Source organism: Triturus cristatus, chromosome 10, assembly GCF_964204655.1.
Source record: "Triturus cristatus chromosome 10, aTriCri1.1, whole genome shotgun sequence".
NCBI lineage: Eukaryota > Metazoa > Chordata > Amphibia > Caudata > Salamandridae > Triturus > Triturus cristatus.
The window spans coordinates 632,645,663-632,662,486 of record NC_140593.1 but is presented as its reverse complement, the minus strand read 5'-3'; the positions used below and the strand labels follow the sequence as shown (position 1 = coordinate 632,662,486).

The 16,824-nt window shown below is 51.9% G+C and overlaps 1 protein-coding gene across 2 annotated transcripts in view; it reads left to right on the top strand.

The window, feature by feature from the left end:
* GTF3C1 (general transcription factor IIIC subunit 1) overlaps window positions 1-16,824 on the top strand; it is a 1,956,011-nt gene that overhangs the window by 1,815,999 nt on the left and 123,188 nt on the right. For both annotated transcript variants that reach the window (XM_085632176.1, XM_085632175.1), the window contains exon 36: window positions 5,180-5,372. In XM_085632176.1, the coding sequence (XP_085488302.1) occupies window positions 5,180-5,372 (193 nt within the window). The remainder of the gene's footprint in view (window positions 1-5,179; window positions 5,373-16,824) is intronic.

Sequence of the window (16,824 nt, the reverse complement as noted above, 5' to 3'; positions counted from 1 at the left end):
AGGCACAGGGTCAAGACTGATTTGCATATGGCCATGTCTGAACTGGGGTGGCGTGGTGAGCAAAATAACAATGGATTAAACCCAGATCTGTGACTGGGGGTGAATGTTTTGCCAATGTGCAACATTCCCTCCATCATCTTGTGTGTTTTGCTAGAATTGAAACTTTCCATCATGATTACTAGGAACATTTTAGTTAGTGGGATTGACTACGAAGTATGAACAAGCTTTGCCAAAGCAGATAGTTCAAGTTTGCATTTTCAGCTAAAAGCCAGACCTATAGGCTTTGGAAGAATTTTTTTTATTTTTTATATTGATTCGTATTGACGTTATTAATACATGTTCAGACAATATGACTGGCTGTTACTGACAGTTAGATTTAAGGCCACCATGAGCAATCACATATGTAACATATCACTCAGCTGCCACATGCTGATTTCTGGAACTAGAATCTTCCACGATGTATCTCCATTTCTAGAGGATCTTCATTGGTTTCACTGAAAAACAGAAAAGAATTGAAGGTGGTATGCGTCACTCTTCAAGTTCTGCACCATCAACATCCGGAGTACCTTTGTCCTTCCCTCCAAATAACTGGTGGCAAACCAAAAATTGAAAAGAGTAAATAATCTAAGAAGCAAAGCCAAAGATTAATTCTTAAAAGCAACCTGCCACCTTTCACTTCTTACCAAGGGCCTCATGTAGGTAGCTAAATACCGGTCGGTAACGGCCGAAATTCGGTAAAAAACTCGTTACCGACCGGTATTTAGATAGTTGAGATGTAGGAGGCCAAAAACCCATATTCGGTAAATATGAATCGGTAAATACCGATTCAAATTTACCGAATTCTAAAATACCGCTTCAAATTTACCGAATACATATTTTCCGAATCGGTAAATATGAAGTGGTAAATATCAAGTGGTAATATGGAAAAAGATATGTAGGTAAATTCGGTAATTAAGAAATCCTTGAAAATCGGTAAATAAGAGTCGGTAATTAACACTGATAGAAAGCAGGTGGTAATCATCAACAGTGCATATAAGCAATCCCAAAATGCAACAGCATGGACAACATGGCCGCTCTGTATGTCATTGCAAGGCGGCTACGTCTACAGGCAGCAGGACTGAGGATATGGAGACGGGAGGAACGCATCTACAGACAGCGCATCACACTCTTCCAACTGACTGACGCAGAGATACATGAAAGGTACAGGCTACACCCCCAAACCATCATGGACCTGATAAGGGACCTGCACCCACTCCTGGACCAGCCAACAAGAAGGGCGCATGCCATACCACCACATGTGCAGGTTCTCTGCAGCCTACACCTACTTGCATCTGGCAGTTACCAGGGGGTGATAGCTGCAGTGGGCGATGTATCCCAGAGTTGCCTGTCCCGTTTCTTCAGGAAGTTCCTGGATGCCATGATGCAGAGAATGCACCACTACATCAGCTTCCCAAACACACAGGCTGAACTGCAGAAAACTAAAACTGACTTTTATCACATGGCACAGTTCCCCCATGTCATTGGCTGTATAGATGGCACACACATCCCAATCTGCCCACCAGCTGCCACTGAGCACATCTACAGAAACAGAAAGTCCACCCACTCCATCAATGTGCAGGTAATCTGCGATGCAGGGAACATCATCACTGATATCGTTGCCAAATTCCCTGGGAGCACCCATGACTCCTACATCTTCCAGAACAGTGGAATCTACACACGACTGCTTGCGGGAGAATTTGGAGAAGGATACCTGCTAGGTAAGTAACAGTGACGCTCCATAGTACTCAGTGCAAGTCATAGTGTATTGAGGCATGTGACTGATGTCTCCCTTTTACTCACCTAGGGGACAGTGCATATGCCGTGCGGTCATTCATCCTCACTCCCTACCTACACCCATCAACCCAGAGTGAGAGACGATATAATGTGGCACACAAATCTACACGCAATGTGGTGGAGCGCACGTTTGGACTACTGAAGAGCAGGTTTCGCTGCCTCCATAAGAGTGGAGGTGCACGCCAGTACACACCCATCCTCTGCTGCAAGATTATTGCCACTTGTGCAATGCTGCACAACCTTGCCACAAAGAGAGGCACAGAGGTCGAAATGACATATATTGAGGACAATGATGATGAGTCTGCACAGGCAGAGGCCAACGCAGCAGGAGTGCCAACAGCAACAGATGGAAGAGTGAGACGGGCAGAGATCACATGCAACTATTTCTGAATGAGTGAGGGGACACAGCCAGTAGTTGGATGCCATAACGTAGTTTAATCAGGCAGCACTACGCCACGACACAAATGAAAACGTATTCCAACAACAATGAAAAATGTAATTTCTTCAGTTAAGGGTTACTTCACCCAATTGTGTCATTGTTTTGCCTGACGCTTTAATGTTTGCGCCCACGCACACCACTGCGGGATGGAATTGAGGGGGCGTCCTCACTGGCTGGGGTACCAGTGGCACCACGTTGACGCCTGTTGCTCCGACGAGTGTCTGGGACAGGGGGGGTTATGCTGCTCCTGCTGGTCGTGTCTTCTGTGTCGCCAGCATCCAAAGCGCCAGTTGTTGCAGACTGGCTGGTGAGCAGCACTTCTAGTGCACTTGTGACCCTAACCATCCCCCTGGACACATCTGTGCTGCAGTGTGCAAGGCCTTCCTGCATCGCCACAGAGCGCCTGCAGAGCAGCGATGTGGCAGTCGCCATCCGGTTCACTACCCTCGAGGTCAGATCCTTCCTCTGATGTCCCCTGCGCCGTGCTGCCCTGTCCTCATCGTACTTTGAGCACAGCAGCATGATGGATTGGGACATGTCCCGCATGCCCGCTGCCATATCAGCCATGCCCCCTGCCATAGTGCTGATGCCCTTTTCAATGTTTCCAAAGGTATTGTTGAGGCCACGCATTTGTCGCTGTACCGACACCATTGCCCTTGCCTGGATGCGTTGTATTTTCACCATGGTGCCCTCAAGACCTGAGAACACTCCATGGCCCTGCCCAAGGGGAGGTGGACTCTGCGGCCGAGCCCTGCGGCGCCGTCTGCCAACTGTGTGTTCTCCCTCAGAGTCGGAAGGCACACTGGCATGGGTTACATCCTGGGGTACAGTGGACGTTTCCGGGGCCCTCGAGTCTTCGGACGATGAGTCGGTCACATCCAACCTGGCTGCAGGACGCCTCCTCAACCTGTGCAATGCAGGTGGTGAAGATGGTGGTGACACCTGCAGGACTGGGGATGCTGGCAGGAGCGGCGATGCTGGCTGGGGTGGTGTAACTGCCTGTGGTGCCGTTCCCTGGGCGGTACTGGTGGTGGCCTTCTCTGTGCTGGGTTTGTGGTGTGCCCTCTCTCCCTTGTCATGGCCAGTTCTGTGCGCAGTAGTGCCTGTGGACAGAAAAGCGACAGCAGCTAAGTGTACCTGAAGCATTGTCTTGATGACATGACAATACATTTTCTGTACAGTATCTCAATGTCCTCTGCCTGCTTCTCGCTACTGTGTGTCACATGCCCTGTTAATCTGTGCTAATCGTTTCATGTTTGGGCTTTCTGGGACTACATCTCCCATGATGCATTGCAGGCGTGCACTAATACCTGTACTGGAGTGGGATTCTCATAGCACATTTGGGGAGTTGGGATAGGGGTAGGGGGGGGCACATTGCTGTGCAAGCGTCTTACCTTGTTTGGAGGTGCCTCTGGCGGAGCTGTCAGCGTACCCAATCCCCACGATGCTTTCTGGCTCAATCGTTGTCTCCACTAGCTCCTCCAGTTCTGTCAGGGCTGGTGCCCTGTTGCGTCCACCTCCTGTCTGGCTGGCCTCTTTTTTTAATTCTGCCACCTTCCTCTTTGTGATGATACGGATGTCGTACCACCGCTTCTTCAGGACATCGATGTCCCGGGGGGTCACTCCCATGGCATTCACCTGTGCCTGGATTCCAAGCCAGATCTTTCGTTTTTCTGACTCAGGCACTTGCTGTGACAGTTTCCCAAAAAGTTTCTGGTGCTGCTTCACGACCTCCTCCACCAGTACTTGCAGCTCCTTTTGGCTGAATTTCAGCTTTCGCTTCCTCTCCCCTCCTTCCCTCTCTGTGTCCTGGCTGGCCATTCCTGCAGTCTCCAGGGCTGAATCAGGCAGTTGCTCTCTTCCTCTCCTCAGCACTCCCAGGCTCTCCAGAGTCTGCTGATTGTGTGCACCTGCCTGGGTGTGGCCACTCCCTGGTTGGGTGGGGTTTAGGTAGCACAGGATTGGCTGATTCAAGTCATGTGTTTTTGAACTACCGATTCGGTATTTACTGATTCGGTATTTACCGATTCGGAAAATACCACTTCGGTATTTACCGATTCGGTAAATTCCTATTCATGTTTACCGAATTTTACCGAATCGGTAATGTTTACCGAATCTTGACCTACATATAACTTACCGATTCTTAAATACCGATTCGGTAAAATTCGGTATTTAAGAATCGGTAAAAATTATTTACCTACATATGGCCCCTAGTGTTCTAGATATGTTTGTAGATTGCTACAATTTTACACCAAATATTAAAATAAAACTACCTGAACTAGTGTCAGTATCCATAATATTCATCAATTTTTAATAATTTATTTGTCTTATCTCTTTTCTCAGGGAAAGTCCTCCAGCCAATCCTCCTCTATACTCTTCTGAGTTGTCTTACCCAGTTCTCTTCTGTCACTTAGGCTATCTCATCTACTACTGTTTTTACTGTGTATTTTGACTCTTCTACATACACCTCTGTTCAGGTTTTTACACTATCTCTCCAGCTGTCTTCCTCTCCTCTTCCTTCCATTTGCTCTCCAGTATTGATTTTCTTTCTCGGTAGCATTACTGCTTTGCTGTCTGATAGTATGAAATGCAAATTAAAGAAAGTACTAATTGCACAACAGTTTAAGCAAAATATTCTGTTGTGGACTCACAGGCGTATTTTATTAGTAATTTTACATACATTGTGAATCAAAGATAATGTGGTAAGTGAAAAGAAACTGTGGATCTGTTGTCGTTCTCCAGTCCATCAAAATGCATCTTCTGTCTATCTCTGCTCAGCAATTTATTTAGAATGCTAGAAGTATTAGCCCCTGTTTGTTTAAAGGAAGAGAAGAAGATTTAGAATGTTGTCATCTAATGGGTCTCTAAAGATGGAAACTTTAATATTTTCTTCTTTTCTTGCCAAAGGGAATATGAAAATATATGCTTCGTTGGAAGGCCATGGCGAATTGTGGATGGTAGCTTGAATAAACCAGTGTGCAAGGGAATGATGGAAGCCTTGCTGTTTCACATCATGACCAAACCAGGCATAACAGAGCACTGTTTATTGCAGCATTATGATGGAGTGCTCCAGCCTGCTGTTGTCCTGGAAATATTAAAGGTAGAGTGGCTTTTGAATGCCTTTTTAATAATCTGGAGTACATTTGTCATACTACACAAATCGTATGTATGTAAAACGTTTGTTGTATTAGACCGATTTAAGATCCTCATGCAAGATTATATCAGTGTACAATACTTAGCTCAAATTCGGTTTCCTCATTTGATAAAATACATAACTTCTCATAACACAACACAAGAGACAGTCACAGCATAGTATTAAGACCACCCGTATTAATAAGCATAGATAAATACAGTCATTAGGTTAGGTCACTAATTATACTTAAGAACTTTTAACAGTCACCAATTTATTACAGTCGGTCTCCGTATCAGAATAAATGGATACAGCAGTTAAAAAATTATTTCAGGGGGCGTGGCAAAGATGGCGACCTGGTAAGACGCATCTTCATTGCTGTCTGCTCCTGTCCGCCTCGGCTTCATAGGGAGGCATAGCTGGCCGGTCTTGAATTGGGGGGACATATACGAGGCCTCGGCTGCGGAAGCCTGGACAGGTCCTGCCCATCTGTGGCCCCTACTGTTCGTTGCCCTAGCGCCTGATTTCGCGCTGTGGAGGAGGATGCAGCAGAGAAGGGAACCCAGGCCCAAAGACTGAGCGAGAAGAGTGTGGCTTGACCGCAGAGGCAGAAGAGACTGGCATAGAGGTGATTCAGCTGCAGTTGTCCCGGTGAGCGTGAGGCATCCCCTGGTGACTTATTTGGGGCCAAGGCCATCGGGGAGCAGCCGAGAGCGAGAGGACACCACCTCCCCTTCCACGAGCCTCTTCCCAAATATCGGGGGCAGTCCAGAGGAACAGATCCGGGGGTGCACATGGGCTCCGAAGCTTAGAGCAATTGCAAATCACCCTCATGCTGTGGAGAGCCCCTCTACATTAAGGTGACCCAGCGGAGGTGACCGCGCGGGCCCCTGGGTGGGTGGATTTCTTCCTGGCAAGACCTACGGCCTGAGGTCCACCTCTGTGCATCACAACCACGGAGGCCTGGGCTTGAGGGCCGCCCTGACCAGACGGGAGAGCCCATCGGGCGAGAGTACGAACAGGGAGAAGCTGAGATTTAGCAGGAGCGGGTGAAAGAGAACATATACGCACCTCTGTGTGGTGCCTAAATGCCCACAGGACATCCACACTAGACTTGCTCATACCCCAGACGAAAGCAGCAACGTGGAGGTATGGCGGCCACCAAAGACAGAAAAGACAGATCAGTGAAAAACGTGCTCAAATCAACGGCCCTGCAGGGGGATGGCCAACCCATAGCGAAGGGCATGGAAGAGGTGGAGGGACTGTAGGCCCCAGTTAGCCGATCTTTTATAGAATCACTTTTCTCCTCCCTGTGGGAAGATCTGTCTGCCATGAAACTGGACCTCTCGGCAGATTTGCGGGAGTTACGCCGAGACGTAGACTCTCTGGGAGAAAGGGTGAATATCCTAGAGGAGCACGAAATGTGGCGCCAGGAGGAAATTGAGAGCCTCCAACAAGAAGTCCTCAAGCTACAGGAACAGAACCTTGACCTTCAGGCCCACACCGAGGACCTGGAGAATAGGTCCCGATTGAACAAAATTTGCATCCGTGGCATGGCACAAGGGAAGGGGTACAGCGGCATCGAAGCAATCCTAGGTTAGCCCTCAGAATTCTCAAATTGGACCACACCCATAGAGTTGGTACTAGGAGAGCAGCCCTGGCCCCCAAGCGGACATTTGAGCCTGTGTGCAAGATTACCAGCTAAAAGAATGTATACATCTGAAAGAAACACGTTAGTTAGATTCCTTACCTTAGAATATCCCCAGGCGTCGGGCTGGATCCAGAAAGATTTTTTGTCAGCAATACCCTTGCGCGTCACTAGGCGTCGTCTGCGGCTCCGCGTCCATCGTCGGCGTCGTGATCGCCGGGATGACGTCGTCGGAGTACTTAGACGCGCCCTCGCGCGCTGACGTCAGTTCTTCTTTTTTCCGCCCCAGTAAGCGCAGATCCGGGAAGAGCATACCCTTTAGCCTTTTTTTGACGAAACTTTTTGGACTTTTTTGGTTCATCTTTCGAGTCGGACTCTACTCCTGGTGCCGGAAGGGATACCCGGTTTCAAGCCGTGCGACGCCTGTAACCGACTGATGTCGGTTAGGAATCATCACCGTCGGTGTCTCTACTGCCTTGGGGCCGACCATGATGCCCAGTCGTGCCCCGACTGCCGGGCCTTGACCTCGAAGGCTAGGCGGGAGCGGGCCCACAAGCTCCTCGAGCTCCGGCAGTCGGCTCCACGCCACTCAAGGTCCCGGTCGAGGAGGAGGTCGAGAGACCGAAGTCATCACCGCTCGTCGGGTTCAAAGTCCTCGCATTCAGGTAAGTCGAGGCACAGTAAGAAGTCGAAGAGACAACATCGCTCTTCTGACTCTCCTCGCCGGTCGTGCGACTCGGCTGAGGGTTCGGGTGGCACCACCCACGCGGCTCCGTTGGAGTCACGTCCGGCCCCATACCCTCCGGTCCCTGTGCCTAACGCGACTCCGGACGAGGTTCGAGACTTCCTCGTGGCCATCGGGCCCCGCGTGTCCGCTTGGGAGGCCTAGCGAGCCGGCAGCTCCGGCCCTGGCGCCGTCGTTGACTTCGGTCCCGACGCCGCATGACGCCGGGGGATCCAGGCCTGGATCCCGGTCGACGCCGGTTGACGTTACGACCCCTCCGCCAGCGCCAACCCCTATGGTGCCGCCCCTGGCGCCGTCTTCGGATGACGTCGCCCCCAGTTTTTGCCCGGTCCGGGTCCGGCATCGGAGCGGCGCCGCCCGGCCCCGTCTCTGGCACCGATGGATGAGCAATTCATCTACCGCCCGGCTCCAGCCTTTCAACCTGTCTACCAGGAGTCGGATGACGGGGACAACTGGGAGGGGTCTGAGGACCCTCTGGCACAGCAGAGTCAGTTCAATCAGGACTGGGCAGACGAGCTGCGGGATGCCAGTGGTCTCGATACCTCACCTGACACTGGCTTCATCTCTCCTCCCTCCGTGGCTACGGAGGAGGGTGCAACCTATTCTGTGGTGCTGCGCAGGGCTGCCGAAGCCCTTTACCTGGAGCTTCCTGCAGCGGCCGTGAGGACTAACCTCCTCACTGAAGTGCTTCAACCGCCAGCAAGCCTTTCGGAGCCTCTACTGCAGTTCAATGAAGCACTCACTGACGTTCTGATGGGCACCTGGTCCAAGCCCTCCACAGTCACTCCTGTGGACCGGAACGTGGCCCGGCGCCACCGCCCTGCTCCGGGCGACCCCAGCTTTCTGTCAGTGCACCCCACCCCTGAGAGCCTGGTTATCCAGGCCTCTACATCCCAGACCGCCTTCCCATCTGCTCCTGCGGATCAGGAATCCAAAAGGTTGGGACAGTTTGGGAAGAAGATGTTTCCCTCCCTCAGTTTAGGGTTGCGGTCTATCAACACTGTGTGCCTTTTGGACCGTTGTGAGAAGTTGGCCTGATATATGATGTCACTAGTTCTAGTGCACACCTTGTATCAGTCCAAACAACCCTTATGGTGATTGGTTGTAAAGTCAACCTTATAGACCAGCTATCCTAGTGGTAGCATGGACAAGAACAGTCTTAGGCTAAACTCTGTATGGCATGTGAAGCCAGCTGTTATACCATTATAATCCCTTGAATACCAAATGAAAGGACACCACACCAAGTATATATAAAGTTAGAATGTATTTATTCTAGCATATACCTTCAGCACTCTTTATGAGTTCAGTGGTCTAAGTACAAACAATTTCTTAAGTAGCATACGTTAAGTTACACAGGAAAATACAGTTAGGCCCAGGGGCACGCAAACCATATACTAAGAAAGTGGTATAAGTACCACGTCACGAACAGGGAGTAGGCCTAGGGCCTAGGGAATCGCTGGGGCTAACCTACCCTACCAATAGTTAGGAAGTGGGAGGCCCACGGGAAGCGGGTGCAGTGTGGAAACACACACGCGGGTTACATTAAAGTCAATGGGAATGTAACAGTTAGAAATAGGAGGAATAAGGACACTTTCGAAGAGACTAGGAGGAAGCAACTCAAGACTTAGACACTTGGATAGTCAATATCCACTGGAGCACCGGAGTACTCACGTTACCTCACCCACAGGAGACGGGTGCATAGGTGTGAAGATGTGTCGGGTGTCGTCGCTGGATCCTATGGATGCCTGAAGAACAGATGCTGGCAGGCGGCCAGGAGGAAGATGTCCGGTGGATCCAAGGATGGATCTTGAAGGAGGAACACCTGCAAGCAGAGGGGACAATGTCTGGGACACTAGCCAGTGACCGTGTGGAACCAGGAAGGAACCAGGCGATGTTGTGCAGAACACAGGTGATGTCTTGAAGCTTTTCTCTGCAGCTGCGTGGACCAGGAGGTGTCGAGGACGACCAGAACCAGGGTACGAGCTGTCCCACGAAGGATCTTGCTGATGGCGGAGTCGATGTCCCGATTGGAGTCAACAAGCCTTGGCAAAGGCAACCCACGCGGAAATGGAAATTCGCTTCAGGTGCAGACCAGGAAGGTCTGGGGTGCTTCTCTTTCACAGGGAAGCAAGGGCCAGTCAGGAGGAGCCAAACCAGCGGTGGAAAGTTAAGGGTTCGTCGTCACTGAGGCTACTAGCCAGCGTGCCAGCAACCGGACAGACGCGTCGAGCAGGAAAATGGAGAAGGGCCCCACGCAGAACTCGTGGAGTGTGGAGGGCTGATCTTCGGTGCAGATGGTGCTCGGGGTTGGGGCTTCTCAATCCCCAGAGTACAACTTCGAGGATGCCTCAGAAGCTGCGCTGGAAGCTACTCGCCAATTTTCCCAGGTAGCCAGTCCCACGTCTCTCGTCGCCTCCACGGATCTCAGCTCGGCTGTGGATGTGGATCAGGGTCAGAGAAGTCTGGAAATCAAGGCGCTGGTCGGGCTCTGCAGTCGGTTCTTCGTAGGACTTGGGCAAAGCAAATGGCAGGTTGCTTGTTGGTGCCTGTTTGCACAGGGTGGCCACTCCTTGGCCACAAGGGAGATTCTTCAGTCTTCTTGTCGTCGAATGTCGAAGGTCCAGAGTTTCGGGTCTAGTTTCAGTTCAGGATAATCCAAAGTCCTAGGGACTCAGCTCCCACTCTTATACTAATCTGGGGGGCTGGGTTACCTGCTAGGTCCCTACTATGGGTGGTACCAGGGAGGGGGGTGGTTACACCCCCTTCCCTTTGTCCAGTTTCGCGCCAGGGCTGGGGCTGGAGTGCCCCAGCACCGTTTTGAACCGGGCTATGCATGGGACACCTTGTGTGCCCCAGGCAGTGTCTCGTTTCTTTCATCCCTCCCTGCCCCAATACACTAAGCCCTGTCTAGGGTGGTGCTAGCACCTCCCAAGGCAGGAAACCTATTGTCCAAGCCTCCCTCGCTGGAAAGACTCCCAGCAGCAGGAGGTCAGACTTATGTCCGTGGCAGCAGCATCCATTTTGTGACGCTGGGGCTCTGGTTAACTTTAACCGGGTAAGTAGTATTTCAACATGTCTTCTCCCTCTAGAAGGGGGGAATACTATCCTCACCGCCAGAAATGGTGTGGGGGTAGTATTCCAAAGTATTAGACACCTTACGCGACATGTTTTGATAAAGCCAAGCCATAGTTACCATAACCGCGAGGATTATAAGGCACTTTAAGAGTATATGGTAGGCGATATCATAGAACAGCTATAAGGACATGGTTCCAAAAGCTGCAGACAGGCTCAGCTCACGCTAGAGCACCATCTCGCATGTTACCAAGCACTCTGCCTCCAGGATTGTTAAGGCCTGCTTAGGAGTGGCTGACAGGTTACCCATGTGTCTATATATGAGGTGGGTATAGGGATACTACACCTAAGCAAGGGGTGATTACACGTCCTTGCCCCAGCTGAGTGATCAGCCAGTTGTGTCATGATGGAAGGCCAGCCAGGGGTGGCATAATACATGCTGCAGCCCCTGGTAGGCCTAGGGTACACCTATGCCCTGGGTACCTAAGGTACACTGTACAGGGCCCCATAAGGTGATCCTTACCAATTGGGTTATGTACCTAAAGTACATAGTATGAATTTAGAGAGAGAACAGCTGGGCTGTGGGTCTGGTTAGCAGGCCCACAGCCACATCTAAGTCGAAAACCAGTAAAGCAAAAGCAAAAAGTGGGGGTGACCATAGGAAGCAGACCCTACTCTCCTACAACCGTTACACCCATTCCCTGTGGGATACGGTCGCGGATGTGCTGCCCCAGTGTCCGGAGGAGGCCCGGACACAGCTCGCCCAGGCTGTTGCTGAGGGGCGGGATGTAGCACGGTACTCAGTTCGATGTGGGCTTGACTCCACGACTCGCTAGGTAGGGCGATTGCGACGACGGTGGCGATTCGTCGCCACGCCTGGCTGAGATCCACAAATTTCTCCGGGGATGTCCAGAGCACACTCATGGACATGCCCTTTGATGGTCGCCGCCTCTTTGGCGACAAAGCGGATAGTGCGCTGGAGCGCTTTAAGGACTCCAGGGCTACGGCCAAGTCCTTGGGCTTCCCGTTTTTCGCCCCTTTCGTGGCCAAGGATGGGAGGGGCCCCCACACGTCCGTCTAGCCACAGGCGGCAGAACCAGTCTCAACGCGGTCGCGGATTCCGCCGATGCGGAGCAGGGGGACAGAGAGCCGGTCAGCCCACATCTGCCCCCGCAGCATCTGCCTCAAAGCCTTCCTAGTCCGACTTTTCAAGCCCATTCCACACCAGTGGGAGGCAGAGTTTGCCATCACCTGCTCCACTGGCGTACCATCACGTCGGACAGGTGGGTGCTGCAAATCGTCGGAAGGGGCTACTCCCTCCCCTTCGAGGCGACCCCTCCAGCCATGCCACCGCAGTACCACCGCATGTCGGGGGATCACTTGTTACTTCTACAGGAGGAAGTTACAGCCGTCTTGGCCAAGGGGGCCATCAAGCGCGTTCCTGGGCCAGAAGTAGGACGGGGTTGCTACTCTCACTAGTTTCTGGTTCCCAAGAAGGGCAAAGGGGGCCTGCGCCCTATCTTGGACCTCAGGAACATCAGCGCCTTCCTCCGGAAGGAGCAGTTCAAGATGCTCACTTTAGCTCAGGTTCTGGCTGCCCTGGACCCTGGAGGCTGGATGGTAGCGTTGGACTTGCAGGATGCGTATTTTCACATCCCCGTCCTGCCAGCTCACCGGCGTTACCTGCGGTTCACGGTGGGCCTTTCAATTTAACGTGCTCCCCTTCGGCCTCACCAGTGCCCCTCGGGCGTTCACGAAAGTGATGGCGGTGGTCGCAGCTCATCTGCGCAGATGAGGGGTTCCAGTCTTCCCCTATCTCGACGACTGGTTGTTGAAGGTGGGCTCTCCCCAAACAGTCGTCTCCCACCTCCAGACTACAGCCGACCGCCTGCATTCGCTGGGGTTCTTCATCAACGTGCCGAAGTCACATCTGAGTCCCTCCCAGCAGCTCCTCTTCATTGGTGCGGTTCTGGACTCTGCGCAGTTTCGGGTTTATCCTCCAGAACAGTGGGTTCAGGATATTCAGGCTCTGATCCCGATCTTTCAGCCTTTATCCCGAATTTCGGTCAGGATGGTCCTGAGGCTGCTGGGTCTGATGGCCTCCTGCATCCTGCTGGTACATCACACCAGGTGGCGGATGCGGGCTCTGCAGTGGGACCTGAAGTTCCAGTGGGCTCAACATCAGGGCAACCTGTCTGACCACGTCCTGATCTCGGAGGGCACTGCAAGACAGTTGCAATGGTGGCTCATGGGCCGCGATTGGGTCAGCGGCAGATCCCTCTCCCTACCCCCACCGGAGCATGTAGTGGTGACGGACGCGTCCCTCCTGGGCTGGGGTGGCCACATGGGAGAGGCGGAGATCAGAGGCCTCTGGTCTCCTGCAGAGTCCCGGATCCATATCAACCTCTTGGAGCTGCGGGCGATCCGGCTTGCACTGAAGGCATTCCTTCCCTCTGTCTGGGGAAGTGTAGTGCAGGTGTTCACGGACAACACCACCGCCATGTGATATTGCAATAAACTGGGCAGGGTGGGGTTGTCGACCCTTTGTCAGGAGGCTATGCGCCTCTGGACATGGCTGGAACATCAGGGCATCACCCTGGTAATTCAACACCTGGTGGGTTCTCTGAACGCTAGGGCGGACGACCTCAGCAGCCGGTGCATGATGGATCATGAATGGCGTCTGAACTCGGACGTGGCGCAAGGCCTCTTTCGGCAATGGAGAGAGCCTTGGTTAGATCTATTCGCCACCGAAGAGAGCGCGCAATGTCTTCAGTTCTGCGCGTTTGAATTTCCAAGGTGGCACTTGTAGGAGAGTAGGGTCTGCTTTCTATGTTCACCCCCACTTTTTGCTTTTGCTTCACTGGTTTTCGACTTAGATGTGGCTGTGGGCCTGATAATCAGACCCACAGCCCAGCTGGTCTCTCTCTAAATTCATACTATGTACTTTAGGTACATAACCCAATTGGTAAGGATCACCTTATAGGTCCCTGTACAGTGTACCTTAGGTACCCAGGGCCTAGGTGTACCCTTGGCCTACCAGGGGCTGCAGCATGTATTATGCCACCCCTGGCTGGCCTTCTGTTATGACACAACTGGCTGATCACTCAGCTGGGGCAAGGTCGTGTAATCACCCCTTGCTTAGGCATAGTATTCCTATGCCTACCTTATATATAGACACATGGGTAACCTATCAGTCAGTCCTATGGCAGGCCTTAACAATCCTGAAGGCGGAGTGCTTGGTAACATGTGAGATGGTGCTCTAGCGTGAGCTGAGCCTGTCTGCAGCTTTCAGAACCATGTCCTTACAGCTGTTCTATGATATTGCCTACCATATACTCTTAAATTGCCTTATAATCCTCGCGGTTATGGTAACTATGGTTAGGCTTTATCGAAACATGTTGTGTAAGGTGTCTAACACTGTGGAATACTACCCCCACACCGTTTCTGGTGGTGAGGATAGGATTCCCCCCTTCTAGAGGGAGAAGACATGTTAAAATCATACTACCCGGTTAAAGTTAACCAGAGCCCCAGCATCACAAAATGGATGCTGCTGCCACAGACACAAGTCTGACCTCCTGCTGCTGGGAGTCCTTCTAGCGAGGGAGGCTTGGACAATAGGTTTCCTGCCTTGGGAGGTGCTAGCACCACCCTAGACAGGACTTAGTGTATTGGGGCAGGGAGGGATGAATGAAATGAGACACTGCCTGGGGCACACAAGGTGTCCTATGCATAGTCCGGTTCAAACCGGTGCTGGGGCACTCCAGCCCCAGTCCTGGTGCGAAACTGGACAAAGGGAAGGGGGTGTAACCACCCCCCTCCCTGGTCCCACCCATAGGAGGGACCTAGCAGGTAAACCAGCCCCCCAGATTAGTATAAGAGTGGGAGCTGGGTCCTTAGGACTTTAGATTATCCTGAAAAACCTGCAACTTGAACAGAAACTCTGGACCTTCGACATTCGACTACGGAAGAAAACTGAAGAATCTCCCTTGTGGCCAAGGAGTGGCCACCCTGTGCAAACAGGCACCATCAAGCGACCTGCCGTTTGCTTTGCCTAAGTTCTACGAGGAACCGACTGCAGAGCCCGACCAGCGCCTTGACTTCCAGACTTCTCTGACCCTCATCTACATCCACAGCAAAGCTGAGATCCGTGGAGGCGACGAGAGACGTGGGACCGGCTACCTGGGAAAATTGGCTACTAGCTTCCAGAGCAGCTTCTGAGGCATACTCGAAGTTGTGCTCTGGGGATTGAGAAGCCCCAACCCCGAGCACCATCAGCACCAAAGATCAGCCCTCCACACTGCACGAGTTCTGCGTGGGGCCCTTCTGCATTTTCCTGCTCGACGCGTCTGTCCGGTTGCTTGCCCGTTGGCTAGTGACCTCTGCGACGACGAACCTTTGACTTTCCGCTGCTGGTTTGGCTCCTCCAGACTGGCCCTTGCTTCCCTGTGAAAGAGAAGCACCTCAGGCCTTCCTGGTCTGCAACAGAAGCGAATCCCTCATCCTGCGTGGGTTGCGCTTGCCAAGGCTTGTTGAGTCCGAGATCGACATCGACGCCACCGACAGCAAGAGCCTTCGTGGGGCAGCTCGGCTCCTGGTTCTGGTCGTCCGCAACGCCTCCTGGTACCCGTGGCTGCTGTGACAAGCTTCACCTCTTCACCTTTATCGCCACGACATCGCCTGGTTCCTTCCTGGTTCCTGGCTGGTGACCTAGACTCTGTCCCCTCTGCTTGCAGGTATCCTTCTTCTTGATTCCATCCTTGGAATCCACCGGACACTCTTCACTGACTGCCTGTCAGCATCTTTCTTCAGGCATCCATAGGAGTCGACGACGAAACCCAACGCAAGTTCACACCTATGCACCCGCAGCCCGTGGGCTAGGTAACTTGAGTACTCCGGTGCTCACAAGGGTATTCACTATCCTAGTGTCTAGTTTCTAAGTCTCTAACTCCTAGTTCCTTCCGAAGTGTCCTAAAACTCTTAATTTCTAAATACTACTATTTCTATCGACTTTAACGCATCATGCGTGAGTGTTTCCACTCTGCCCCTGAATCCCGTGGGCCTCCCACTTCCTAACAATTGGTAGTATAGTGTAGCCCCAACCATTCCCTAGGCCTGGGCCTAACCTGTGTTCGTGACAGTGGTTCTTATACCACTTACTTAGTATATGGTTTGCGTGGCCCCTAGGGCCTAACTGTATTAGTTACCTGTGTGACTTATGTATGCTTAATTAAGACTGTGTTGTAGTTACCTTGAATCTCATAAAGAGTGCTGAGGGTATTTTCACTAGAATAAATACATTCTATTTTTATAATATATCTGTTGTGGTGTCCTTTCATTTGGTATTCAAGGGATTGCAAATGGTATAACAGCTGGCTTCACATGCCATACAGAGTTTAGCCTAAGACTGCTCTTGTCCATGCTACCACTAGGATAGCTGGTCTATAAGGTTGACTTTACAACCAATCACCATAAGGGTTGTTTGGACTGATACAGGGTGTACACTAGAACTAGTGACATCATATATCAGGCCAACTTCTCACAGCACTCGCTCGGAGACGCTTTTCGTCGCGAGTGGAGTTGCGGTCTGTTATACGCCTATACCACTTCTGCCCAGAGTGCTGAAGATCAGGCGCGACTTGGCCCAAGTCATCCTTGTGGCTCCGGATTGGGCACGAAGATACTGGTATCCCGAGCTACTCAGTCTGTCATTCGATCCCCCGATGCGAGTGCCTCTTCAGGAGGACCTTCTGTCGCAGCAGCAGGGGATGGTCCTCCACCCGAACCTGTCCAGCCTCCACCTCCATGCGTGGAGATTGAGCGGCGACAGTTGATGCCATTTGACTTGCCTCCTGAAGTCTGTGATGTCATTCTGGCAGTCAGGCGTCCCTCCACTAAAACAAATTTGTGGCATGGTGCAGAGCAAAGGCTGTGGATCCCCTTTCCGCCCCTCTTTCTGA